The sequence below is a fragment of the Ranitomeya imitator genome, chromosome 4 (assembly GCF_032444005.1).
Source record: "Ranitomeya imitator isolate aRanImi1 chromosome 4, aRanImi1.pri, whole genome shotgun sequence".
Lineage (NCBI taxonomy): Eukaryota > Metazoa > Chordata > Amphibia > Anura > Dendrobatidae > Ranitomeya > Ranitomeya imitator.
The window spans coordinates 553,248,729-553,275,219 of record NC_091285.1 but is presented as its reverse complement, the minus strand read 5'-3'; the positions used below and the strand labels follow the sequence as shown (position 1 = coordinate 553,275,219).

The 26,491-nt window shown below is 44.3% G+C and overlaps 1 protein-coding gene across 1 annotated transcript in view; it reads right to left on the bottom strand.

Moving 5' to 3' along the window:
• ST8SIA2 (ST8 alpha-N-acetyl-neuraminide alpha-2,8-sialyltransferase 2) overlaps nt 1-26,491 on the bottom strand; it is a 553,812-nt gene that overhangs the window by 149,910 nt on the left and 377,411 nt on the right. Inside the window, exons 3-4 of the mRNA XM_069766262.1 lie at nt 20,448-20,576; nt 17,953-18,210 (exon numbers count right to left, since the gene is read on the bottom strand). Coding sequence (XP_069622363.1) covers nt 17,953-18,210; nt 20,448-20,576 — 387 coding nt within the window. The remainder of the gene's footprint in view (nt 1-17,952; nt 18,211-20,447; nt 20,577-26,491) is intronic.

Genomic DNA, 26,491 nt, shown 5'->3' with positions numbered 1-26,491 from the left:
CAATACTGGACAGCTGAGCTCATCTAAGCAGAATAGTTTAACCCCTGCACTGCTAACAGAAACTTCTGTTTAATATGAAGAAGTTCTCATAATCAGTGCAGAAGTGCGTGAAATCAGACGTTGCGTCTTCTGTCTGTAGCGATAAAACAATGACAGTGACCATTTATACAAGACTATAACTTACTAGCTATTGAACCCGTTCTACGCCCGGGTGACGAGCATTTATATTGGTATATGGTCTCCATCATGTGCTGCTGCCATCCTGCGCCCGTTTTGTCATGTGCTGCTCCCATCCTGCGCCCCCGTTCTGTCATGCGCTGCTGCCATCCTGCGCCCGTTCTGTCATGTGCTGCTCCCATCCTGCTGCCATCCTGCGCCCGTTATGTCATGCGCTGCTGCCATCCTGCACCCGTTCTGTCATGTGCTGCTGCCATCCTGCGCCCGTTCTATCATGTGCTGCTCCCATCCTGCTGCCATCCTGCGCCCGTTATGTCATGCGCTGCTGCCATCCTGCGCCCGTTGTCATGTGCTGCTCCCATCCTGCGCCCGTTCTGTCATGTGCTGCTGCCATCCTGCGCCCGTTCTGTCATGTGCTGCTGCCATCCTGCGCCCGTTCTGTCATGCGCTGCTGCCATCCTGCGCCCGTTCTGTCATGTGCTGCTCCCATCCTGCGCCCGTTCTGTCATGTGCTGCTCCCATCCTGCGCCCCCGTTCTGTCATGCGCTGCTGCCATCCTGCGCCCGTTCTGTCATGTGCTGCTCCCATCCTGCTGCCATCCTGCGCCCGTTATGTCATGCGCAGCTGCCATCCTGCGCCCGTTCTGTCATGTGCTGCTGCCATCCTGCGCCCGTTCTGTCATGTGCTGCTGCCATCCTGCGCCCGTTCTGTCATGTGCTGCTGCCATCCTGCGCCCGTTCTGTCATGTGCTGCTCCCATCCTGCGCTCCCGTTCTGTCATGCGCTGCTGCCATCCTGCGCCCGTTCTGTCATGTGCTGCTCTCATCCTGCTGCCATCCTGCACCCGTTATGTCATGCGCTGCTGCCATCCTGCGCCCGTTGTCATGTGCTGCTCCCATCCTGCACCCGTTCTGTCATGTGCTGCTCCCATCCTGCTGCCATCCTGCGCCCGTTATGTCATGCGCTGCTGCCATCCTGCGCCCGTTGTCATGTGCTGCTCCCATCCTGCTGCCATCCTGCGCCCGTTATGTCATGCGCTGCTGCCATCCTGCGCCCGTTCTGTCATGTGCTGCTGCCATCCTGCGCCCGTTCTGTCATGTGCTGCTCCCATCCTGCGCCCCCGTTCTGTCATGCGCTGCTGCCATCCTGCGCCCGTTCTGTCATGTGCTGCTCCCATCCTGCTGCCATCCTGTGCCCGTTATGTCATGCGCTGCTGCCATCCTGCGCCCGTTGTCATATGCTGCTCCCATCCTGCGCCCGTTCTGTCATGTGCTGCTGCCATCCTGCGCCCGTTCTGTCATGTGCTGCTGCCATCCTGCGCCCGTTCTGTCATGCGCTGCTGCCATCCTGCGCCCGTTCTGTCATGTGCTGCTCCCATCCTGCGCCCGTTCTGTCATGTGCTGCTCCCATCCTGCGCCCCCGTTCTGTCATGCGCTGCTGCCATCCTGCGCCCGTTCTGTCATGTGCTGCTCCCATCCTGCTGCCTTCCTGCGCCCGTTATGTCATGCGCAGCTGCCATCCTGCACCCGTTCTGTCATGTGCTGCTGCCATCCTGCGCCCGTTCTGTCATGTGCTGCTGCCATCCTGCGCCCGTTCTGTCATGTGCTGCTGCCATCCTGCGCCCGTTCTGTCATGTGCTGCTGCCATCCTGCGCCCGTTCTGTCATGTGCTGCTCCCATCCTGCGCCCCCGTTCTGTCATGCGCTGCTGCCATCCTGCGCCCGTTCTGTCATGTGCTGCTCCCATCCTGCTGCCATCCTGCGCCCGTTATGTCATGCGCTGCTGCCATCCTGCGCCTGTTCTGTCATGTGCTGCTGCCATCCTGCGCCCGTTCTGTCATGTGCTGCTGCCATCCTGCGCCCGTTCTGTCATGTGCTGCTGCCATCCTGCGCCCGTTCTGTCATGCGCTGCTGCCATCCTGCGCCCGTTCTGTCATGTGCTGCTCCCATCCTGCGCCACTATTGTATTATATGCCCCCGTATGCTGCTGCCATATAAAAAAAAAAAATACCATACTCACCTATCGTCCGGCTCCACTGCAGGTGTGTGTTCAAGAAAATGGCGCCGGAAAGCAGGAATCGGCGCCTGCGCAGTCCGCGCTCTCCGGCGCCATTTTCTTGAAGACACACCTGCAGTGGAGCCGAAGTGTGTCTTCAAGAAAATGGCGCCGGAAAGCGCGGACTGCGCAGGCGCCGATTCCGGCAGCAGGAATCGGCGCCTGCGCAGTCCGCGCTTTCCAGCGCCATTTTCTTGAACACACACTCCGGCTCCTCTGCCTGTGACTGGACTCTGTCACAGCAGAGGAGCCGGAGACGAAGCCGCACGCAGCGCTGGAACGGAGGACAGGTGACTATACTTACCCTCCCTCCTGGCGCGTCCACGGTCCCTGACTCTCCGGTGGAGATCGCGGTATGCGTTCAGTGCTTACGCATACCGCAATCTCCTGGGAGCGTCACTCTGTGGGGGCCAGACTGCGTCGGCGCTTGCGCCTGCGCAGTCTATAAAGGCTTCGGACAGAGTGACGCTCCCAGCGTTATATTATAGATTATATTATAGATGTAGATTATACTGTATAAATACATACACCTCTGAAGTTACAAGCTAGTGAGCACCTAACCAAACAGAATACACCTGAGAGTCAACAACTGAACATTACTGCACCCAAACATAGTATTCCTTGGTCATATGCCAGCTGCATGAAATCGGCCCTGAAAAAGCAATCGAGCAGAGGCAGTAAGCACTATGGCCTTTGAAGGCAAGTTATATACTGTATTTGCTTCTAACTGCAATAATGGTGTAAGTAAACTGACAATATTCTTTAGAATGACCATACCGCAGCCCATAATGGCCAATTTAGAAATAATACAGTTTTATTTGACAGCATTTGCCGACAGTTTGAATCACAGATCTGTGGTTTAATGCCAAAACAATTGCGCAAGTTTCCAGCAAATACTCCATTTTACAAAAACAACTCTCCATCCAAGATCTAACAGTTAAGAAATGTCTGTGCCAAGGTTGCTGATGAAAAGCAATATTACTTAATTAGCACTTAGTGGATTAGTGTACAAACATTGAGTCTCATTCATCCTTTATCTTCCTAGGAAACAAATAGTTATATCATCTCCTATAATCTAGTCATCACTTTTCTTGCTCTTTTCAGTACATTTAATATAGAACAGAGAACACTAATAAACAAATTTACATATCTGATGTGAGACAAACCTATGAAATATTAATACTAATTACAATGTTAATTAAAATAACAGTTACGAGACCCATTAATATAAAATGCTATTATAAAAATCTAGATGTAAAAGAAAGACAATTCTATGGTTAAAATTGATTTTCCTGGGTTTTCAGAAGAAAAAAATATTAGTTCACTAATCACTTGTCTATCTGTAGGTAAATGAGCCATTAATTAACAAAGCACACGACTCCTTCATACTTTGTGTCCATTTACTTTCTATATACTGATCTCAGGGATTGCAGAAAATTGGACTTTGTGAAGGTGTTGGTGACAAAGTTACTATTTTTTTAATCTGTTTGATTACTTTGGATAGCCCATTTTAATTTCTGGGAATCATACAATAGGTATGTTTGCCATTTGACTAGGATATTTACCGTAACTATGTTTAAAATTCTTTGAAGTTGGTTGCTATTATGTAAGACAAAGAAAAATTAAAGGTACCGTCACACTAAGCGACGCTGCAACGATACCAACAACGATGTCGATCGCTGCAGCGTCGCTGTTTGGTCGCTGGAGAGCTGTCACACAGACAGCTCTCCAGCGACCAACGATTCCGAGGTCCCCGGTAACCAGGGTAAACATCGGGTTACTAAGCGCAGGGCCGCGCTTAGTAACCCGATGTTTACCCTGGTTACCAGCGTAAACGTTAAAAAAACAAACATTACATACTTACCTTCAGCTGTCTGTCCTCCGGCGCTGTGCTTTCCTCTGCACTGTCAGCGCCGGTCAGCCGGAAAGCAGAACGGTGACGTCACCGCTGTACTTTCCGGCTGGCTGGCGCTGACACAGGATGCAGGAGGAGTGCAGAGAAGCACAGCGCCGGGGATAGACACGGAAGGTAAGTATGTAGTGTTTGTTTTTTTAACGTTTACGCTGGTAACCAGGGTAAACATCGGGTTACTAAGCGCGGCCCTGCGCTTAGTAACCCGATGTTTACCCTGGTTACCAGTGAAGACATCGCTGGATCGGTGTCACACACGCCGATCCAGCGATGTCAGCGAGAGATCCAGCGACGAAATAAAGTTCTGGACTTTCCTCAGCGACCAACGATCTCCCAGCAGGGGCCTGATCATTGGTCGCTGTCACACAACGATTTCCTTAACGATATCGTTGCTACGTCACAAAAAGCAACGATATCGTTAACAATATCGTTATGTGTGACGGTACCTTAAGAAAGACCATTTGTATAGCGTTTCTGACTACTACATCGGGCAAGTAGCAAAGTGGTAGAAATATATATAGTATATTCCACCGCTTTACTTACACTTTGTGATATGCAGATAACTACCATTCACAATCTTCATGCACCAAAGGCTCGCAAAGAGTCCTGGTCCCTTTGACTACACACGGTGAATCATTATAACCCAAGGGACTGTTCAGACTAACATATAGAAACAAAAGAAAAAAGAAAAAAGAAAACGAGCAATCAGGGACACCAATCCCTCACTATTTTTTATTAAATCACTTCACTCAGATTTAAATAATACTTACTTTTATGGGAGGACCACTCCTTTATCCATCTCAATTCCATGTGAACTCATCTCAAATGCACTTGCTTGCAACCAGGAAACAGATGAACCCCTAGGTAAACCCTTAGGTAAACAGAGGAACCCCTAACAGATAAAGGTGGAGACCCAAATATATATATATATATATATATATATATATATATATATAATTGGATTGGCTGTGTTAAGACTGTTCTGTCTCCGCCATCTAATATTGTTACCCTGATTATCTCTTTGCATAATTGCAGTATGGATATTCATACCTTTATTTGTTTGTGATGCTTTGGCTCCCTCTAGCGGTCAGAGTTATGTTGGCAGTTCAATCTTGTTTTTGTATTATCCATGTCTGATTCTCCTCCTCCTTTGCAATACATTATGGTAGCTCAGCCTCCATTTCCCTCCATTTTTCCTTTCACTTTCGGTTTGCCTTCAAGGAAAGACGCTTGACTTCATCCCCCTTGCGATTGCATTGCCGGTATGTCTTTATGCTTCCTATAGATATCTCTGCTCTATATTAGCTTAGTTTAACCAGTTGTACTCCTAGTTTAGTCACTAGCCTTCTAAATGTTATGCATAATGTATATCATGTGTATTATGTATCTGTTCTATGCCATGCACTGATTCTATGTATATCATTGTTCACAGTTTCACCGCATCAATATACCACTACGTTTAATAAAGCACAGACTCAACCACAGTCTCCTTATTGGACCCCGGTATAGCGGTTTAGCTGACTGTATAGCTACGTATGAGCCTGCCTCAGCTAGTGAGGACAGAACAAAGACTAAAGGTACCTTCACACTGAACAACTTTCCAACGAGAACAACAACGATCCATGACGTTGCAGCGTCCTGGATAGCGATCTCATTGTGTTTGACACGCAGCAGCGATCAGGATCCCGCTGTGACATCGCTGGTCATCGCTGAAAGTCCGGAACTTTATTTGGTCATCAAGTCGGCGTGATTCGTCATGTTTGATGATGCCTGCAATGGTTTTCAATGGAGCGAACAACCAGTGAGAACGATAAATACGTCACTGGATCGCTCCTGCATCGCTCAGCTATTGCCGGTGTTTGACGTCTCCTAGCGACCTAAACAGCGACGCTACAGCGATCGGCTCGTTGTCTATATCGCTGCAGCGTCGCTAAATGTGACGGTACCTTAAGAGTTGATCTGTTTCCTAATTGCTGAAAAGTGGATTTAAGATGTTTTAGCTGTAATTGACTGGACTTAAGAGAGGTCCCTCTCTAAAAGGTCATTGCTATCTGATGTTAAGTGAGAAGTCGTCATACAAAATTGTGAAAGATTGATGTTTTTGGTTGCTTGCTCTATTTTTTCCTTTATTTCTTCAGTTTGCTTCTGGAGCAAGGACATTTGTTAATTGTCCTTACAACATGATTTATTGCATGAAAACCTTTAAATGCACCGCATTAATTGTTCTTCACTAATACTTGGATGATTTTTTTCTTATTGTCTTTTTTAATCTTAAATATATTTTAGCTTGACTAATGAGAAAACTTTGATAGTTCTGCACACCTCCTGGATTGTCAAAAACTTGTGTCTTTTTCTTATTAACACTAACGACTGACATGTTTTGAATATTGAAGGGGCCAGAGCTGTGCTTTTAAGCAGAAGCCTACATGACGGTGATTGGACCAGGAGAGTAAAATAAAGTTTGAATGGGGGCTATGGGATTGAACCAATAAAGGGTGGGAGGGGGCAGTAAAACGGGTGTATGAAAGAAAAAGTACAGGAATAAGGGCCATTCATGTGGGGATATCAGTGAGAAGAGTCCATCCACACACACACTCCCTCACTTGCTTATCTTTAGGATGTCAAACCTGGAGGCCCTTCTGGCCCAGCTGAGAGTTGAGGCAGGTGAGAGAGGTGAGATCTTGCTGGAAGAGCAGTTATCTGGACTGCTGGAAAGAGGAGAGCCACAGCCTCAGCTTGAGGGGTACGGTCGGCGGCTGAGGATGTGACTCTTACTCCAAGCATTGGCTCAGGAGCCTCTCTGGGTAGTGGGTGCCTGCACATGGCATCTGGAATGCATCCACGGCCTGGGAGCAATCCTGACATCCCACCTAGGGCTGCGGGAATAAGTAGGCGTGAAAAAAGCTAATCAAAATTGATCTATTTGGAAAAAATCCAACAAAATCCCACCAAAATTAGAGGAACATAGCTATAGTAGGAATTAAACCGTAACCTTTAATGTGTACAAGGTAAAAGCGTAGACAAAAACAAAAACAAATAGTGTCACCCAAAAATAGTAACCTGTAGTGGTACTAAATGATGTAGCCTGTAAGAAAAGAACATCACTTATGAGCAACACCACAATAGAAAATCAGTGGGAATGGCCGCAGACGTGCGACGTATAATGTCCCACGACGTCAAGATACCACTTAATAGCAAAAATACATAAGTGCAAGAAATGCTAATCCAGGTAACCTTGTATGTATAGGTATTAGCAGGTATCCAATACTAGACAGGCGGGAGGGGGTAAGGCAAATGAGATGTCATAAATAATCAACAATTATAAAACAAGAACGATCTCACCAACTGCCGAAACCCGGATAAGTGAAGCCCATAGCGCGCTGAGGTGGAGGGATCCAAAGATCCGCAACGTCAGGAGACAATACCCTGTCAAAACCCTGAAGGGCTATCCATAAACCTAGGTTCCCGAGCTCCCGCCCTTACAAGGGCAGTCCACAACTACCCCTGAACAACATCATGCCCTGCACTCTCCCTATTGATGTCCTGACGCGTTTCTTCGCAGGCCGTATCATCATGGGACTGGCCTGCTTGGGAGCTGAAGTGCACAAGTGCTGAGAACAAAAGAACCTGCCACCCTCCAAATTACACTGAGGGAATAAGTAGGCCAAAACACGAGCAGGCCGCTTGGCCTGCTTCTCCTGGAAAATCGGAAATGTATTCTCCAGCGGCAGTCTCTACCGGTGATGCTCCTGTTGTGAAATGGGACGCATATGGAATTGTAGGTGAACTGAGGGCTAGATCTGGATCCAGACTGCAAGGGGAGAGAGAGCTCAGGCAGTGGGTCCTGGTACTGCGATTTCTGGTGCAGGGTCTGCTGGCGTCACTGAATGGGAACTGAAGAGAAGAGATGGGGCCCAGAAAAGGATGACAGGTCATGGGTAGAGGTCGTCAACCATGCAGCAGGTGCAGGAACATGCAGCAATATGCTGGCCTGGGCAAAGAAAAGTCTGCATATGGATTATAAATACTCCCTGCCACCACAGAGGTGAGGAGTGAAGGATGGGTAAAAGATAGAAGCGAGAACGAGCCATCAGGACCAAGAGTGCCTATCGGAGTACAGCTGGATGCGGGATCTGCGGCTGGCAGCCTTACATCACCTGCACAGCTGGTGCGCTGGGGAGTCTTCTCATGATAGTCCCCTTTCTAAAGTTTCCTGGACAGAGTAAGGGCTGATTGTTTGTTTCAATGTTTTAAAAAGGGTTTTAAAATCTCCCTCCAAACCAACAAGTTTTTCGTAAAAAAAAATGTAAGGTCGGCGCTTTTGCGTCCATGGATTGTTTTGGAAAAAATTGGAAAGGCGGGTCCTTTTCAAAACAACCCAGTGGAGGATTTGATAATATCACCATTTGGAGTGTTACCAAAAAAGGAGCCAAATAAATTTCACCTTATCCAACAACTTTTATACCCAAAAGGATTGTTGGTTAACGATGGAACTGATCTCGATTTGTGTCCGGTGGCTTACACATAATTTGATGAGGCTATCAGATGGGTGCGACGTTACAGGATGGGTACGTTATTAGCAAAAATGGACATTGAATCAGTATTTAGAGTGCTTTCAGTTCATTCAGAGAGCATATGCTATTGAAGTGTTATTGGGAAGGGTGTTTTTACCTCGTAGGTGTTTGCCGGTAGGCTGTGCAATTTCTTGTTCACTGTTTGAAGCATTTAGGTAATTTCTGGAGTGGGTGGTGAGGGATGTTTCTAATATTCAGTCTGCTGTTCATTATTTGGATGATTTTTGGTTTATAGGTCCGCTTGAGTTATTAGTTTTTAAGAATTTATTGGGAACCATGTGTTGGATGGTGAAGTGTTTTGGGGTACCTTTAGCTGGGGAAAAAACTGAGGGACCTACTACACAGTTGAGTTTTTTGGGCATTTTGATAGACTCAGTGGCTATGGTATATAGGCTATCTGAAGACAAGTTGGTGTAGTTGAAGCAGGAAGTAGACAGGATGCAGTGTTTGCATGATCTGACATTGAGAGAGTTGCAGTGATTATTAGGAAAATTTAATTGTGCCTGTAGAATTATGCCTATGGGCAGAATTTTTGTAGAAGGTTAGCTGCAGCAACAGCAGGGATACGAGCTCCACATCATTATGTGCATTTAAGGAAGGAGTACTTGGTGGTCTGGGGTACTTTTTTTGAAAATTGCAATGGCTGTTCCATAATTCAGGATGAGGTGCATGATAATGTGGATCACGAGATCTATGCTGCTGGTGGTGCAGGTTCTGGGGCCTCCTGTAGGGCGCAGGCGAATGGCCCAATGAGTGAACACAGTAAGGTTTGGTGAAGAATTTGGTGTTGTTGGAGTTATTCCCAATTGTGGTAGCTGTGTTTATTTGGGAAAAAGAATTTAAGAACTGTAAAATCAGGTTTAATTGTAATAACATGTTAGTCATAGCTAGTATTAACAGTTTAACGACTTCATCCCCTCCTGTGAATAAATTGCTCAGGGAATTAGACTTACGTTGCCTACAACAGAATGCTTGGATTGTAGCGGTATATGTTCTGGGAATTGAAAATCCTTAATCTCGATTTCAGTGGGATCACTTTTGCAAATTTGCACCAGAGTCTCAGGATTCGGGATTTTAGAGCCCGATCCACCTGTGGCGGTTGGTTATCGAGGAGCAAGACAACTGATTCAGGGATGGGTTGCTAACCGTATGTGGGAGGCTTATGAATCGGCTTGGCGAGTATGAATAAACTGGTTAACGTATTGGGGTGAGGTAATTTTGGATAGGGATAGAATGTTTGCAGTGTTGTTTTTTATTGAACGAGCAGCGGATTTGCGTTGGTCGGTCGCGAAAATCAATATTTTCATAGCGGCATTGGCTTTTGGTTTTAAACTTCGGGGACAGAAGAAAGTGACTATATAATGTATGATCAATAAAGACTTAAAAGGGTTATAGAAAGGGTCAGGTATTAAAGGATAACTGATGTCCAGTTTCATCTGGCGTTTTGGAACGCAGAAGGGTTTTGTTGGGGCCAGTGGCTAGTTCAGTGATGTACCCGGTATACTGTTTTCTGGAATACCAACAGCTTGTGAGAGATAAAAAGGGACCCTTCCAGCGACATGAAGATTTTTTTTTCTTTCGCGATTACAATTAACGGCTGTCCTGCAAAAGTGTTTAGCGAAGGTGGGATTGGATTTGTCTTGTTTTACCACCCATTTTTTTGGAATAGGTGCAGCAACTGAGGCGGCAAACAGAGACCTTGAACCAGAAGAAATACAACGGATAGGGAGGTGCAGCTCTGTTTGTGATAAGTCTTATATTCAAGACATTTAAGATGTTCGGGTGGTAGTTGTCTTTGAAGGTAGGCATGAAAAATTGGCTGATAAATCAAAGTGTGTTTTTTGGTTCATTCTATTACAGATGGAGGCTCTGGTTAAGCTTGGCTTTTTGGACATTTGTACGTTCATTGGGTGGCCTGCCATGTGAATATCAGACCTGAGAAAAGGCAGTTAGGTTTTCATAGAGATGGCCTGATTGTTAGATAGCTTGAATTTAGAAGTATGGTGTGGAGCAGAGTTTTAACCAAATTGCATCAGGCCTATTGTTTAGATAGGATGCCGGATATACTAGTTCTGCACGTAGGAGGCAATGATTTAGGTTTAATAGCAGTTTGAGAATTGATAAAAGACATTCATTTTGGTCTCCTGAAGTTCTGGTTTGTATCGCTAAAAATGGTAGTAGTAGTGTAGTCAGACATCGTGCCTAGGAGGACGTGATGAGTTGTCGGGGTACATTGCAAATGACTTATGGGCACTCTCCATCCAGCGTGGAGATGTTGAGGGAGCGCACACACTGGAGGTGTCAGAATCGTGTTTGCTTTGGCAGTGTGGGAGGGGTCCTTGGGGTTGGTGGAATTTATTATGGAGGGATATTCACAGAGGTGGTTCTCCTCAGGGTGCAATTACTGTTTGTCTGACCTACCACTTAGTGGTGCTCTGAACGGGGGTGTATCCTGGGAGCCAGTGGTGCCCTCGAGCTTGAGGTTATGGCTGGGGGTAAAATAATTCTACTGAAAAATATTTTGTTCTACATGTGCTGGATCTTGTAGTCCGAAGGATATCCCCCAATTCTTTCATTGGTAATTGTTGTTTGTTAATAAATGGCTGCTGGGGACAATTATACCCAAAAAGAAAGTCTCTTGTGTATCATTATTATAAATTAAGTGGTATGGGGAGACTAAGGGGAGTGAAGAAAATAAATATAAATCGTGGATGGTTTCAGTGGAAAGAATTGGGCCATACACTGTCATGGTTCCTAAAGATGCTAACCACCACTTCTCACTTTCACTTCAGGAGGTGAGAATCGCTACTCAAGTGGTATCCATCTGTCCATTGCTAAGGTATCATAGATGCTTGGCGGGCATTGTGCACTAGTCGTAATTAAAGGGGTTGTGCCACCATAAAGAATACATTTAACTAAGCAGAAAAGGTGGAAATAAATGGTTTTGTAATTTACAGTTATTAAAAATTATGCTCCATTCAAAAAAATAACAAGCTTTCATGTGTTGCAGTGTGCTCCCTGGCGTTATTCTTAAGGTACCTTCACACTAAACGATATCGCTAGCAATCCGTGACGTTGCAGCGTCCTGGCTAGCGATATCGTTGTGTTTGACACGCAGCAGCGATCAGGATCCTGCTGTGATGTCGTTGGTCGGGGCTAGAAGGCCAGCACTTTATTTGGTCGCTGGATCTCCCGCTGACATCGCTGAATCGGCGTGTGTGACGCCGATTCAGCGATGTCTTCGCTGGTAACCAGGGTAAACATCGGGTTACTAAGCACAGGGCCGCGCTTAGTAACCCGATGTTTACCCTGGTTACAATCCTAAAAGTAAAAAAAACAAACACTACATACTTACCTTCAGCTGTCTGTCCCCGGCGCTCTGCTTCTCTGTACTCACTGTGAGCACAGCGGCCGGAAAGCAGAGCGGTGACGTCACAGCCAGTGCAGGAAGCAGAGCACCGGGGACAGACAGCTGAAGGTAAGTATGTAGTGTTTGTTTTTTTAACTTTTAGGATGGTAACCAGGGTAAACATCGGGTTACTAAGCGCGGCCCTGCGCTTAGTAACCCGATGTTTACTCTGGTTACCGGCATCGTTGGTCGCTGGAGAGCTGTCTGTGTGACAGCTCTCCAGCGACCAAACAGCGATCCGGATCGTTGTCTGGATCGCTGCAGCGTTGTTTAGTGTGAAGGTACCTTTATCCTTCCTCTCAGTGGCTGATCATCTGCCCGAGCATGCGCAGTTCCTACCATCATAAGATTTCCACCCCAATGTACACAACTTATACTTCCTGCGCTCACGTCACATAGGTCTGGGAGTGCAGGGAGCATATTTCTGTAGAATCACTGAAGCATGTCAGTGATTCTCCCCCCTCTGCTCACAGGTTTGACCTCTGGATGAGATTGTTCTGCTTCACAGACTTGTGGAAGCTTCTGTCTGCAATCTTGCTCACACAGGGCTGTGAAGCAGAACAATCTTACCCAGAGGACAGACCTGTGAGCAGAGGGGGGAGAATCACTGGCATGCTTCCATGCTTCTACAGCAATATCCTCTCTGCGCTCACTGTGAGACCTATTTGAGGTGAGTGCAAGGAGTATAAGCTGTGAACACTGGCGGTAAGGAGTTGGGGTAACTTTTATGATGGCAGGAACTGTGCATGCTTGGCCAGCTTGTTATTTTTTGAATGGAGCATGATTTTTAATAACAGTACATTACAAAACCATTTATTTCTACCTTTTCTGCCTAGCTAAATGTATTGCTTATAGTAGCACCACCCATTAAATTACCATAGAACACATAAGAAATGCCTACTGGGTATCCTTGATATCTGAGAAAGCCCCTTCAAGCCCCCTTAGCAGCACTTCTCACTTCCTAAAGTGAAAGTGGGAAGTGCTGGAAAAACCTTTAATCAAATGATTAAAACCCCAAGTTTGCTTAAGTCAGACACAGGATTGATTTTAAGGCTGTAATAATAGTGACATGCATATGTGCATAGGAGCTATATACAAAAACAAAAGTATTATATTTGAATCCAGACATACAGTAAATTGCTTAATATTTTATTTTATAAAATCTTTAAGCAAGGAAATATGGTTGTCAAAGTGTAGACAGAAATAAATCTGTAACAGCACAGGCCTCTCCAATGTTCCTATTTATGAGAACCTGTCAGCTGATTCCTGCTGGCTGGACCACGGGAAGAATGAATCAGACGCTAACTGCATTCTTGCAATCATATATTGTTTTACTCTGCAATGTGGTGCCTTCAGTGAAAGCATACTTTGAAAAGCTGGCAGGTGACAATGCATCTTTCTAGCCCTAGGCATGTCTCCAGTGTCTTCTTCCCGCTCCGTTCTCTTTGACTGACAGGTCTCACATAAGGGCTCGCTCGCACTGCAGTCGATTCTCTCATACTAGAGATTTGGGCTGATTATGCTAACGCCATTCGGATCAAACATTGATCTGAGTGGCACCTTAGTGTGATCCAACTCTCTTGCATGAGATAATCGTATCACAATTGCGGAGAAGACGGAGAACGTAATTTCTCTATCGTCTCCATTGTCTGTGTCCGCGGTAATTGGAGTGCCCTCGGATGACATCCAAGTGCAGTCCAATGTGTCATAAACATCCACAAACCTGTATGGGTGCACGTAATGCGATTATCAGATGCATTCGCAGCATGTGATAAATGTTTTTGGCATGAGAAGTAAATGGCAGATTTGCACTGGCCCATAGTATAACATTGGGCTGAGTGCTATTTGATAAAACATACGCTAGTGTGTGTGTACCCTAAGAGTGTACGTCAGGAGAAATCTGTCAATCTAGGAGAGTGCCGCAGGAATAAGCCACTGGGGGCTGGACTAGTCATGAGATATATAGTCTGCAGCTTGTTGTTCACAGTATGTTTCTCTGGAACACCACAGAGTTTCAGAGTAAAACATTCCCAGGTGAACTTATTCAGGCAGTAATTGATTGCTGCTTGTGGTTTGAGCTCCCAAGTGTTAGGTGTCGAGTTCCCGCTCTCCACCTCGGTCGTAGTCTATCTGGATGATATTCTCATCTACTCTCCAGATATTGACTCCCACCAGAGAGATGTTTGCAGAGTTTTCGACCTCTTACGGGCAAATTCCCTCTACGCCAAGTTGGAGAAATGTGTGTTTGAGCAGGAGTCCTTACCTTTCCTGGGCTATATCATCTCTGCCCAGGGATTGGCCATGGATCCTGCCAAACTACAGGCTGTGATGGATGGGCAAGAACCCCATTCTCTTAAAGCGGTGCAGAGCTTTATGGGGTTCATTAACTATTATCGTCAGTTCATCCCTCATTTCTCAACTTTGGTAGCTCCCCTGGTAGCCCCCCCCCCCAAGAAGGGAGCAAATCCCAAATTATGGTCTGAGGAGGTCTCCAAGGCCTTCACTTCTATTAAGTCTCATTTTGCTAGCGCTCCCATCCTACATCGCCCCGATGTAGATAAGCCATTTATAATGGAGGTGGATGCCTCATCTGTTGGTGCTGGAGCAGTCCTCTTCCAAAAGGATGCTCAAGGTCGGAAGCATCCTTGCTTCTTCTTTTCCAAGACCTTCACACCAGCGCAGTAGAATTATTCCATCGGGGACAGGGAGTTGCTAGCAATGAAGTTGGCTTTCTCAGAATGGAGACATCTTTTGGGGGGGCTCGCGTCACCTTCCAAGTATTCATAGACCACAAAAATTTGGTCTACTTACAGACAGCCCAGTGGCTAAATTCTCACCAGGCCAGATGGTCCCTGTTCTTCTCCCGGTTCCATTTCACCCTCCATTTTCTCTCTGGGGAGAAGAACATTCATGCCGACGCTCTCTCTCGCTCCGTTGTATCATCTGAGGAGGAGGAGGAGCCTCGGCTTATTGTCCCTTCTGAGAGCCTGAGAACCGTGGCTCCGGTTTCGCTAGAGTCTGTGCCTCCGGGCAAGACTTTTGTACCATCAAATTTGCATCCGGAGGTTCTCTCTTGTGCTCACTCGGCCAGGGTGGGTGGACATTTTGGGACCAAAAGGACATCTGAGCTGCTGGCGAGGACATACTGGTGGCCGCATACGACGTCGGAGACTATGTTCGGGCGTGTGTCTCCTGCACCAAGAACAAGTCCTCTCGACAATGGCCAGCTGGGTTTCTTTACCCACTGCCGGTGGCAGGCAGGCCCTGAAAGATGGTCGGGATGGATTTTGTGGTGAACTTACCCAAGTCTCGTAGCTGCACCATTATTTTGGTGATCACTGACCATTTTTCCAAAATGGTGCACTTGGTGCCTATTCCACGGCTACCTTCTGCATGGGCTCTGGCAGCGTTGTTTTTTAAACATATCTTTGCCTACATGGTATGCCGGACAAAATTTTCAGTGACCTGGGTCCCCAGTTTGAGTCTCGGTTCTGGAGAGAGCTTTGTCATCTACTCAGCACATAGTTGAATCTCTCTTCCGCATACCATCCTGAGACGAATGGCTTTGTAGAGAGGGCCAACCAGACCCTGGTCACATATCTGCGACATTTTGTTTCAGCTAGGCAGGATGACTGGGCATCTTTGCGACCATGGGCGGAATTTGCGCTAAACAATGCCGTAGCCGACTTCACTGGTCAGACCCCATTCCTCCTTAATTACAGCCAGCATCCGCGGGTTCCTGTGCCTATGCCCGTATCTTCCACCAACTCCAGGGTGGCAGACTGGGCTGTGGAGGCACGGGACATTTGGGACCGCACTTTGGATGCCATCCGGGCCTCCAAGGAGAGAATAAGGTCTTCAGCCGATGCACATTGGCGCCCCACTCCGACCTTTGCTCCTGGTGACTTAGTATGGCTCTCCGCCCGTAACATCAGGCTGCGAGTTGAGTCCACTAAGTTTGCACCTCACTACTTGGGCCCCTTCAAGGTCCTCGAACAGGTTAACCCCGTGGTCTACCATCTGGCCCTTCCTCCACGCCTTGGTATCGCCGATACCTTTCATGTGTCCCTCTTAAAGCCCATACACATGTCCCGGTTTTCCGAGTCATCTGCCAGGACATCGTGTTCATCTACGGATGATTACGAGGTGAATGCTATCTTGGGGTGTAAGGTGGTACGTGGTAAAAAAAATTATTTGGTGGATTGGAAGGGTTATGGCCAAGAGGACAGGTCCTAGGGGCCTGCTGAGCACATTCGAGCTCCACAGCTCATTGCTGCCTTCGAGCATAGCGAGGTCCAAGGAGGGGGGCCATGTTTGGTGTCAAGTTCCCACCTCTGCACAGGGGGGATCTCGAACCATCTCTGCTGCGGTCTCCCATTCTTCTCCAGCTGCAGTGGAGCCTGCTCAGTGGAGACGTCGGTCCCAGCGCCTAGCTCAGGCTGATACTGGGCAACTGATTAATACTGTCCTTCCAGGTTTTGACTTTGTAGCCAGCACTAATCAGCAGCGAGCAGATCTTTCTGGGACTAAGTCCTGATTTTCCCCTACTTAGCATGCCCATGGGACGACCTCCCATTGGAGGTTGAGGGTCACATGCTCAGGTCCTGGTGCAGCTCCTATTGGACGATCTGGATGGTCTTGTAGCACTGCCGTTATAAAAGGTTTGCATGGCCGCTCGGCCATGCGCTAGTGTACACTTGTAAATGTGTGTGTGTTGATGTGTGAAAGTTATTCATTAATTATCCCCTCCCTTGTGTATGACTGCACATAAGGTGGATGATTGCTATCTAGCACCCGACTTAGCTATGAGCATGTGACACACAAAACAGCGTCAAATTGCTGTGACCAGCAGTGCAGCGCTGTGCGCTTTCATAGCGCTTTCCTTACCCAAGCCTGGGTGGTTAGTGGCGTCCGCCAGAGCGGCACCACACGCACTCTTGTGTATCTAAATAATTATTATTATTTCATTCAATCTGACACCCCAGTTGCGGCGTCAAGCGCAAGAGGTCTAGATGAACTCTAATCCAGAGTCTTGGGATTGAGCTCTGTGACTCCTTGCTTGCGCTCTTTTGTGCAGTACCACGGCCCTGTGACGCAACAGGGTTCGCTTTCTTCATACAGGGTGAAGTTATCTCATGTGTGAATCCATTTTGTACTGCCATATAGTCCGTCATTACTCAGCAGCAGGTTCCATCTCTGCACGGTGGACCCCGGGCTGCGAACGCACCTTATTCTATCTATCTTATTATTTGGTGCGTTCTGCTAGCTCTAACACCAAGTTCCCTTTAAACACACATGCTGAGTCAGATTAGGATTAGAGTTGAGCGAATTTGTTCGGATTTGGTTCCGAATTCGATCAGCATAGAATATTGTTTTTGCAATATTCGTTGAATACAGCCGAACGTCATTAGAGTCAATGGGAGTTGAAATTACCGAATATGTTTGGAACTGATCATCAAACGTACATTCGGCATGAATAGGGTACCAATATGGCTCAAATATGGCAAATTCAGATTCGGCAACCAAATCCGAACACATTCGCTCAACTCTAATTAAGATTTCTTTGAAATGTAGTCACAAGTCCGGAGTGAAAACTCACATTGTTGAATCATTGTTAAAAAATGAGTCATGTCTATCAACTTCAACCTGTCTCTTCCTAAATATATATGATTCAGTACCAAATAAATGCTGTTTTTTCAACGTCATTTATCATTTGATTTGGCAATATAAGATTCCCCACCTTTACCACTCTAATTGTAAAGAACCCTTCCCTATTTCAATATCTGATTTGCCTTCCTTCCATACATACGTTTTCCACAAGTATTACCTTATGACAAAGTCATGTGAGTCAATCTCATTCCCACAACCACTGTTGAGTAAAATGCCAGAGTTTCCCACAATGGCGCAAGTCTTGAAGTTCTTGTTTTTCAAAGGAGAAGTTCTTGGTAAGAGTTCATACAGGTTCTTGGATATATTCATGGTACTGTCTCTGTCAAATATATAATGTATAATATCTCCTGGTTTCAGAGTTCCTTTCAGAACTGAGATGTCCCTTTCAGCATCCAGAAAATGCAATATTTGCTTCCTGAAAACAGAAGCAGAAAGAACATGAACATTTATTAAGAAGCTTTCGTGTAAGGAGAACAGGCAGGCATTCCTAAATACTTTGATCTCTGTTGCTTCGCCATCTGAAGCATGGAGTTTTTCTTGATTATGTTCTGTGTTGCTTTTGTAATCATATAACACTTGCCAAAAGCTTATCAGCCAATGTGTGCTCATTGAAGTGAATATAACTGTGGATCTTATTAGTACACAACAGAAATGCACAATAACTACAATAACCCACGGTGCGGGATTTTCATGTTTATTTGCTTTGTTTTCAATTGGTGCCATGCGACTGGGGGAAGAGCATGGTGACCAAATTTCCTATTGTAGTGCAAATTTCTTATAAGAAATATTATATTATTTATTCATTATTTATTATATTTGGCTTATATAATTTGATATCATTTTGTTACAAGTATGGGGACATTTCTATAAGATCGGACCATAATGGGGACATTACTATAAGGTGAGACCAGGATGAAGATATTACTATAGGACAGGGGACATTATTACAGGCTCAGGGACATTATTACAGGACAGGGGATATTATTACAGGATTGAGGACATTATTAAAGGCTTTGGGATATTAATATAGGCCCACTATAAAGTGTGGGAGCTAATGTGGGAGCCATTACACAGTATAGGAGCTAATGTTGGGCCCATTATAAAGTGTGGGAGCTAATGTGGGGTCATTATATGGTCTGGGGGCTAATAAGGTGCTCATTATTCAGTACTGGAGTTAATGTGGGAACCATTCTCCTGTATAGGAGCTAATGTGGGGCCTATCATACCAAGTGGGAGCGAATGAAGGGGCCATTATACAGTTTGGGGCTTACTGTGGAGGCCATTATACAGTGTGGGAGTTAATGCAGGGCCATTATACAATTTAAAAACTAGCATGAGGACTATAATGGAGGCAATTATACAGTGTGGAGGCCATTATACAGTTTGAGGGCTTTTGTGGGGCTCATTAAACTGTGTTTTGGGGGAGTAGTGGGGACATCATACTATGCATAAAGGAGATGTGAAGGATTCATACTGTGTATAGCTGTGGACCCACTATACTGTGTATTAAAGAGCTGTGGTGACATCATACTCAGTATAAAGGAGATGTGGTCCCACCATACTGTGTATAGGGAAGCTGTGTGCCCACCGTACTGTGAATAGGTGAGCTGTAAGCTTACTAAGCTGTGTATAGAGAAGTTGTACATCCGGGTACTCAGTGGGCATTATCAAATGTTAAAGAGGTTGTCATTACTAAGACAACCCCTTCTTAAACTAATTATTCTGCCCCAATAAAATATATAAACATATACTCTCCTCCTTCAGTGTCGGCACTCTTGGTCCTGGGGCAGTGATGCAGTGAAATGACTCGTGATACCTGGCGCCCAATCAGCGCTGGCTTTACTGTCTCCACCTTCTGACAAACTGAACATGAAGCGGAAGTTCCATCTACAGCTGACCTCGGTCTTCCTCTTCATTTTCATATTGACAGGAGGCAGAGACAGTAATGCCAGTGCTAATTGGGCATTGGGGTCAAGTGTAATTTCACTGCATTAGAGACCCGGGACCGCGAGTGCTGACACTGCAGGAACAGAGGTGGCACGGGAGGTGAGTATAGGTTTATTTATTTTATCGGGTCCAAAAAATTTGGTTTAAAAAGGAGTTGTACTAGTAGTGGACAACCCCTTTAAGTGGGCAGTTAAGAAACATTATTGTTATAGGGGCAATCAGAGTATTGTAGTAATCAAAGGAGCAAAATGTGGACACTTTTCTATGGCATTTGAACAGGGCACTAATATTTTTAGAGGGCAATTTTGCTATCTGGAGATTACCATGTTGGTTTGGGCCAAATGGAAAAAAGGTGTACAAAATGAACGACTTCATTAGAAACGACGTCAGCTGTAAGGCACCATACTATAACTGCACTGTGATCCCTTGTATATCCTGCAGGACTGGTATCTACCACTATATGGTGGTAATATCAGTGAGCCACCATAGTTATAATCAGGGTTACCAATTAGGGGACTACTCAGATGTTTCACCCCCCCACCTGCTCCATGTGAGCTGAACCCATAGCTACGCCTCTGCACACTGTAGGAAATTAATACACAGACAGAACATTAGTAAGAAGCAAATGCTTTATTTTACAGTGATTAAGCTTTATTCACTTTAATATGGATCACCCTTCTCAATGTTTGAAGTCAGCAATCGTACCTTATCTTCATTGAGAGTGTCTCATTGTGTCTCCATTTCACTGTTGCTGGCTTCATATTTAATTTGAGGCTTTCATTGCTTCTGTCTGTAGTAGCTGGACTACTTGAGTCATTCATTGATAATCCCACTCTAAAACAAAACATAGGTTAATATATTTAATGCAAATTTTAAAAAAATATAACTGTAAATTAAAAGAGCTAAATATAAGAATTTGGCAGAAAACAGTGCTAATAAATTGAAAATAACTTGCTACCAGAAACAGTAAGGATCATGCAATATGTAATCCCTCATGGCCTGAACTAAAGCATTTTACAACAGCTGGAGGCTTGTGCTATAGAGGGACTGTGTTGAGCAGACAACAGGTGGCACCATATGGTTAGAGTTTGTTCATACTGTAGTGAATGATTTAGTTTGTGTATTCTCTCTTCATAGTAATCCTCCATTTTGTGATGATGCAAATAACAGTTTTTGTACAGTACAGACCAAAAGTTTGGACACACCTTCTCATTTAATGATTTTTCTGTATTTTCATGACTATGCAAATTGTACATTCACATTGAAGGCATCAAAACTATGAATTAACACATGTGGAATTATATACTTAACAAAAAAGTGTGAAACAACTGAAATTATGTCTTATATTCTAGGTTCTTCAAAGTAGTCACCTTTTGCTTTGATGACTGCTTTGCAAACTCTTGGCATTTTCTTGATGAGCTTCAAGAGGTAGTCACCGGAAATGGTTTTCAATTCACAGGTGTGCCCTGTCAGGTTTAATAAGTGGGATTTCTTGCTATATAAATGGGGTTGGGACCATCAGTTGTGTTGTGCAGAAGTCTGGGGGATACAAAGCTTATAGTCCTACTGAATAGACTGTTAGAATTTGTATTATGGCAAGAAAAAAGCAGCTAAGTAAAGAAAAATGAGAGACCAGGTCAATGCCACACAGAGATCTAGCAACAGACACATCTCTACAACAACTGTTAAGAGGAGACTTTGTGCAGCAGGCCTTCATGGTAAAATAGCTGCTAGGAAACCACTGTTAAGGACAGGCAACAAGCAGAAGAGAATTGTTTAGGCTAAAGAACACAAGGAATGGACATTACACCAGTGGACATCTGTGCTTTGGTCTGATGAGTCCAAATTTGAGATCTTTGGTCCCAAACACCGTGTCTTTGTGCGACGCAGAAAAGGTGAACGGATGTACTCTACATGCCTGGTTCCCACCGTGAAGGATGGAGGAGGAGGTGTGATTGTGTGGGGGTGCTTTGCTGGTGACACTGTTGGGGATTTATTCAAAATTGAAGGCATACTGCACCAGCATGGCTACCATAGCATCTTGCAGCGTCATGCTATTCCATCCGGTTTGCGTTTAGTTGGACCATCACTTATTTTTCAACAGGACAATGACCCCAAACACACCTCCAGGCTGTGTAAGGGCTATTTGACCAAGAAGGAGAGTGATGGGGTGCTACGCCAGATGACCTGACCTCTACAGTCACCAGACCTGAATCCAATCGAGATGGCTTGGGGTGAGCTGTACCACAGAATGAAGGCAAAAAGGGCCAACAAGTGCTAAGCATCTCTGGGAACTTCTTCAAGATTGTTGGAAGACCATTTCTGGTGACTACCTCTTGAAGCTCATCAAGAGTGTGCAAAGCAGTCATCAAAGCAAAAGGTGGCTCCTTTGAAGAACCTAGAATATAAGACATAATTTCAGTTTTTTCACACTTTTTTGTTAAGTATATAATTCCACATGTGTTAATTCATAGTTTTGATGCCTTCAGTGTGAATGTACAATTTTCATAGTCATGAAAATACAGAAAAATCTTTAAATGAGAAGGTGTGTCCAAACTTTTGATCTGTACTGTATGTATAAAGCTGAAAATCTGCAACAAATACAATGAATTGTGAAATGTGGACCTATGAAGCTGGCTTTACTCTATTCCAGTGTCAGATGTCGCTTTTCTTACAAGGGCAAAAATGCACCTTTTCTTTTTGTTATTGAGATGCAGAACTGGAGACTACACAAATCTCAGTTACTGGCACAAATTATGAACTTGCAGATGAGCAGTCAGTCATAAAAGAAGTGATCAAAGAGTCTGTATAAAAAGCCTTGGGGTGCAGAGCATTTAGTTCAGCTTCGGGAACAGTAAAATGGAAAGTAGAGATATAGCTGACATTCACAGAAAAATACTGGGTGTAAATCTCAAACAGTTATATTATACTTTTAGTCACCCTTTTTATTGTATCTTAAAGTAAGCCGATTATACACAAAATTAGAATATCATAAAAAAGTTAGTTTATTTCAGTTCTTCAATACAAAAAGTTAAACTTATATATTATATAGCGTCATTACAAACAGAGTGATCTATTTCACGTGTTTATTTCTGTTAATGTTGATGATTATGGCTTACAGCCAATGAAAGCCCAAAAGTAATTATCTCAGTAAATAGCATAATTAACAAAAGACACCTGCAAAAACCTCCTAAGCATTTAAAAAGGTCCTTAGTCTGCTTCAGTAGGCTCCACAATCTTGGGGACGACTTGTGACTTGACAGATGTCCAGAAGGCAGTCATTGACACACTCCACAAGGAGGGTAAGCCACAAAAGGTCATTGCTAAAGGAGCTGGCTTGTTTGTGTCGTCGCAGCTGTACACTATGTGCAGAATTATTAGGCAAGTTATATTTTGATCACATGATACTTTTTATACATGTTGTCCTACTCCAAGCTGTTCAGGCTAGAGAGCAAACTACCAATTAAGTAAATCAGGTGATGTGCATCTCTGTAATGAGGAGGGGTGTTGTCTAATTACATCAAAACTCTATATAAGGTGTGCTTAATTATTAGTCAACTTCGTTTCCTTTCGTAAAATGGGTCAGAAGAGAGATTTGATGGGCTCTGAAAAGTCCAAAATTGTGAGATGTTTTGCAGAGGGATGCAGCAGTCTTGAAATTGCCAAACTTTTGAAGCGTGATCACAGAACAATCAAGCGTTTCATGACAAATAGCCAACAGGGTTGCAAGAAGCGTGTTGGGCAAAAAAAGGTGTAAAATAACTGCCCATGAATTGAGGAAAATCAAGCATGAAGCTGCCAAGATGCCATTTGCCACCAGTTTTGCCATATTTCAGAGCTGCAACCTTACTGGAGTAACAAAAAGCACAAGGTGTGCAATACTCAGGGACATGGCCAAGGTAAGGAAGGCTGAAAAATGACCACCTTTGAACAAGAAACATAAGACAAAACATCAAGACTGGCCAAGAAATATCTTAAGACTGACTTTTCAAAGGTTTTATGGACTGATGAAATGAGAGTGACTCTTGATGGGACAGATGGATGGGCCAGAGGCTGGATCAATAAAGGGCAGAGAGCTTCACTCTGACTCAGACGCCAGCAAGGTGGAGGTGGGGTACTGGTATGGGCTGGTACCATCAAAGATGAACTTGTGGGACCTTTTCGAGTTGAGGATGGAGTGAAGCTCAACTCCAAGACCTACTGCCAGTTTTTGGAAGTCAACTTCTTCAAGCAGTGGTACAGGAAGAAGTCGGTATCATTCAATAAAAACATGATTTTCATGCAGGACAATGCTCCATCACATGCCTCCAACTACTCCACAGTGTGGCTGGCCAGTAAAGGTCTCAACGAAGAAAAAATAGTGACATGGCCCCCTTGTTCATCTGATCTGAACCCCATAGAGAACCTGTGGTCCCTCATAAAATGTGAGATCTACAGGGAGGGAAAACAATACACCTCTCGGAACAGTGTCTGGGAGGCTGTGGTGGCTGCTGCACGCAATGCTGATCATAAACAGATCAAGCAACTGACAGAATCTATGGATGGAAGGCTGTTGAATGTCATCATAAAGAAAGGTGGCTATATTGGTCACTAATTTTGGGGGGTTTTGTTTTTGCATGTCAGAAATGTTTATTTCTAAATTTTGTGCAGTTATATTAGTTTACCTGGTGAAAATAAAGAAGTGAGCTGGGAATATATTTGGTTTTTATTAAGTTGCCTACTAATTCTGCACAATAATAGTTACCTGTACAAACAGATATCCTCCTAAGATAGCCATTTCTAAAAAAAAACCCACTCCAACTTACAAAAATATTAAGCTTTGATCGATATGAGTCTTTTGGGTTGATTGAGAACACAGTTGTTGATCAATAATAAAAATAATCCTCTAATTTACAACTTGCCTAATAAGTCTGCACACAGTGTATAATTTGCAGCTGCTAGACAGTTTGAATACATGTGGGGATTGCCTGTTTGTTAGACACAAACTAAATCTCCGAACGCGCCAAAATATTCAGAGACCACCTGAGCATGCTCGCAGAAACTCGAGTAATGAGCATACTCGCTCATCACTAGTGTTAGCCCTTTGTCTATCTAGAATCTTTTGTGGATAAGCATGCACTCTAAACCTAGTTTCCTTTGTGTTTAAGGTCATATCCAATTTCAATTTGTCTCCCAAAATTCTTTCTGCCCTTAAACACTGCCCATAAGTTATCGCCTCTAACAACTTTCTAGGGTGATGACTTGAAAAATGTAAAATATTATTCCTGTCTGTTTTTTTAAAAGAAAGTTCTGTACTCATTCTCACCCCTCCTTTGATCACAAGCACATCCAGAAATTGTAGTTTATTCTCAGAACTTTTCATCGTGAACTTTACAGTTGCACTAATCATGATCATATATTCGAAAAACATTTCAAGCTTGGTAAACAGTACCAGTCCAGATCAAAAAAATATCATCTATGTATCACCAATATCCCCCAACTTTAGAGAAATGGGGCGACACATAGACGAAATCTTCCACCAACATACTCATGAGTATATATGCATAAGATGTTAGCGCCCATGGCAGTCCCTCTTAGCTGCTGGTAATACTCTTCTCCAAATAAAAAATTGTTGTCAAAACCACTCTCAACAGACCCAATATCATTCTACAGGCATCTTCTGAAAATACGCACTCACTCAGTCTATTCTCTACTGCAGCTTCTCCTTCATCATGTGAAATAGACGTGTACAGTGAGACTACGTCAAATGAGACCAAAATATCATGTTCCCCCACTTTCAATCCTTCAACTTTAATCAAGAAATCCAGTGTCCTTAATAAAAGACTTTGCCCCTTGTGCAAAAGGATTTAAGACCCCATCAAGGAACACTCCAATGCGACTGAATACCGAATCAGATCCAGCCACAATGGAGAGTTCGTCAATGTGTCACCCCAATTCTCTTTGTTTAGGATCATTTTTCATTTGCAGAAGCCATCCTCTTTTCAACTTCAGCTTTTTTACAGATGGTGTTATGTTTTCAACAAGAATTTGTTGAAATTTCATTGAATCTGTTCTTCCTTCTACCCATAAAATATTCCGCGGGCCAATGACTGTAGCAAAACATCAAAGCATGATTGATCTACTCCATGCTTAATGGTTGGTGAGATGTTCTTTTCCAAAAATTCTGTACTTCTTTTTCTCTATACATACTTTTGATCATTGTGGCCAAAGAGTTCTATCTTAACCTCATTGGTTCACAGGACTTGTTTACAAAATGCACGAGGCGTGTTTAGATGTTATTCTTCATACTTCTGATGCTGAATTTTTATGGTTAGGATGCATCTGACGCTTCTGATGACTTTTCCATGCAGGCCATATTTGTGCATGTGTCCCTAAACAGTATAACAATGTACCACAACTGCAAAGTCGGCTAAATCTTTCTGAAGGTCTTTTTCAGTCAAGCAGGGTTTCTGATTTTCCTCTCTAGCAATCCTACTAGCAGATCTCACAGAAACCTTGCTTCGTCTTCCAGACCAGACCAGGGGTGCCCAAATTTTTACATGCCACTGTATATTGAAGATAATAAGGGGTTTTAGTTACAGTATCTCTCCCTCAGTTCCCTTAATTAATCAGCTAATCAACAAATTCTGGGGTCAATTTTTTCTGCTACCCTTGAGGAAATAAAAAAAATTGGGGCTAAAATAACATTTTTTTTATTTTTACGGCTCTAAGTTATAAACTTCTGTGAAGCACATAGGGGTTCAATGTGC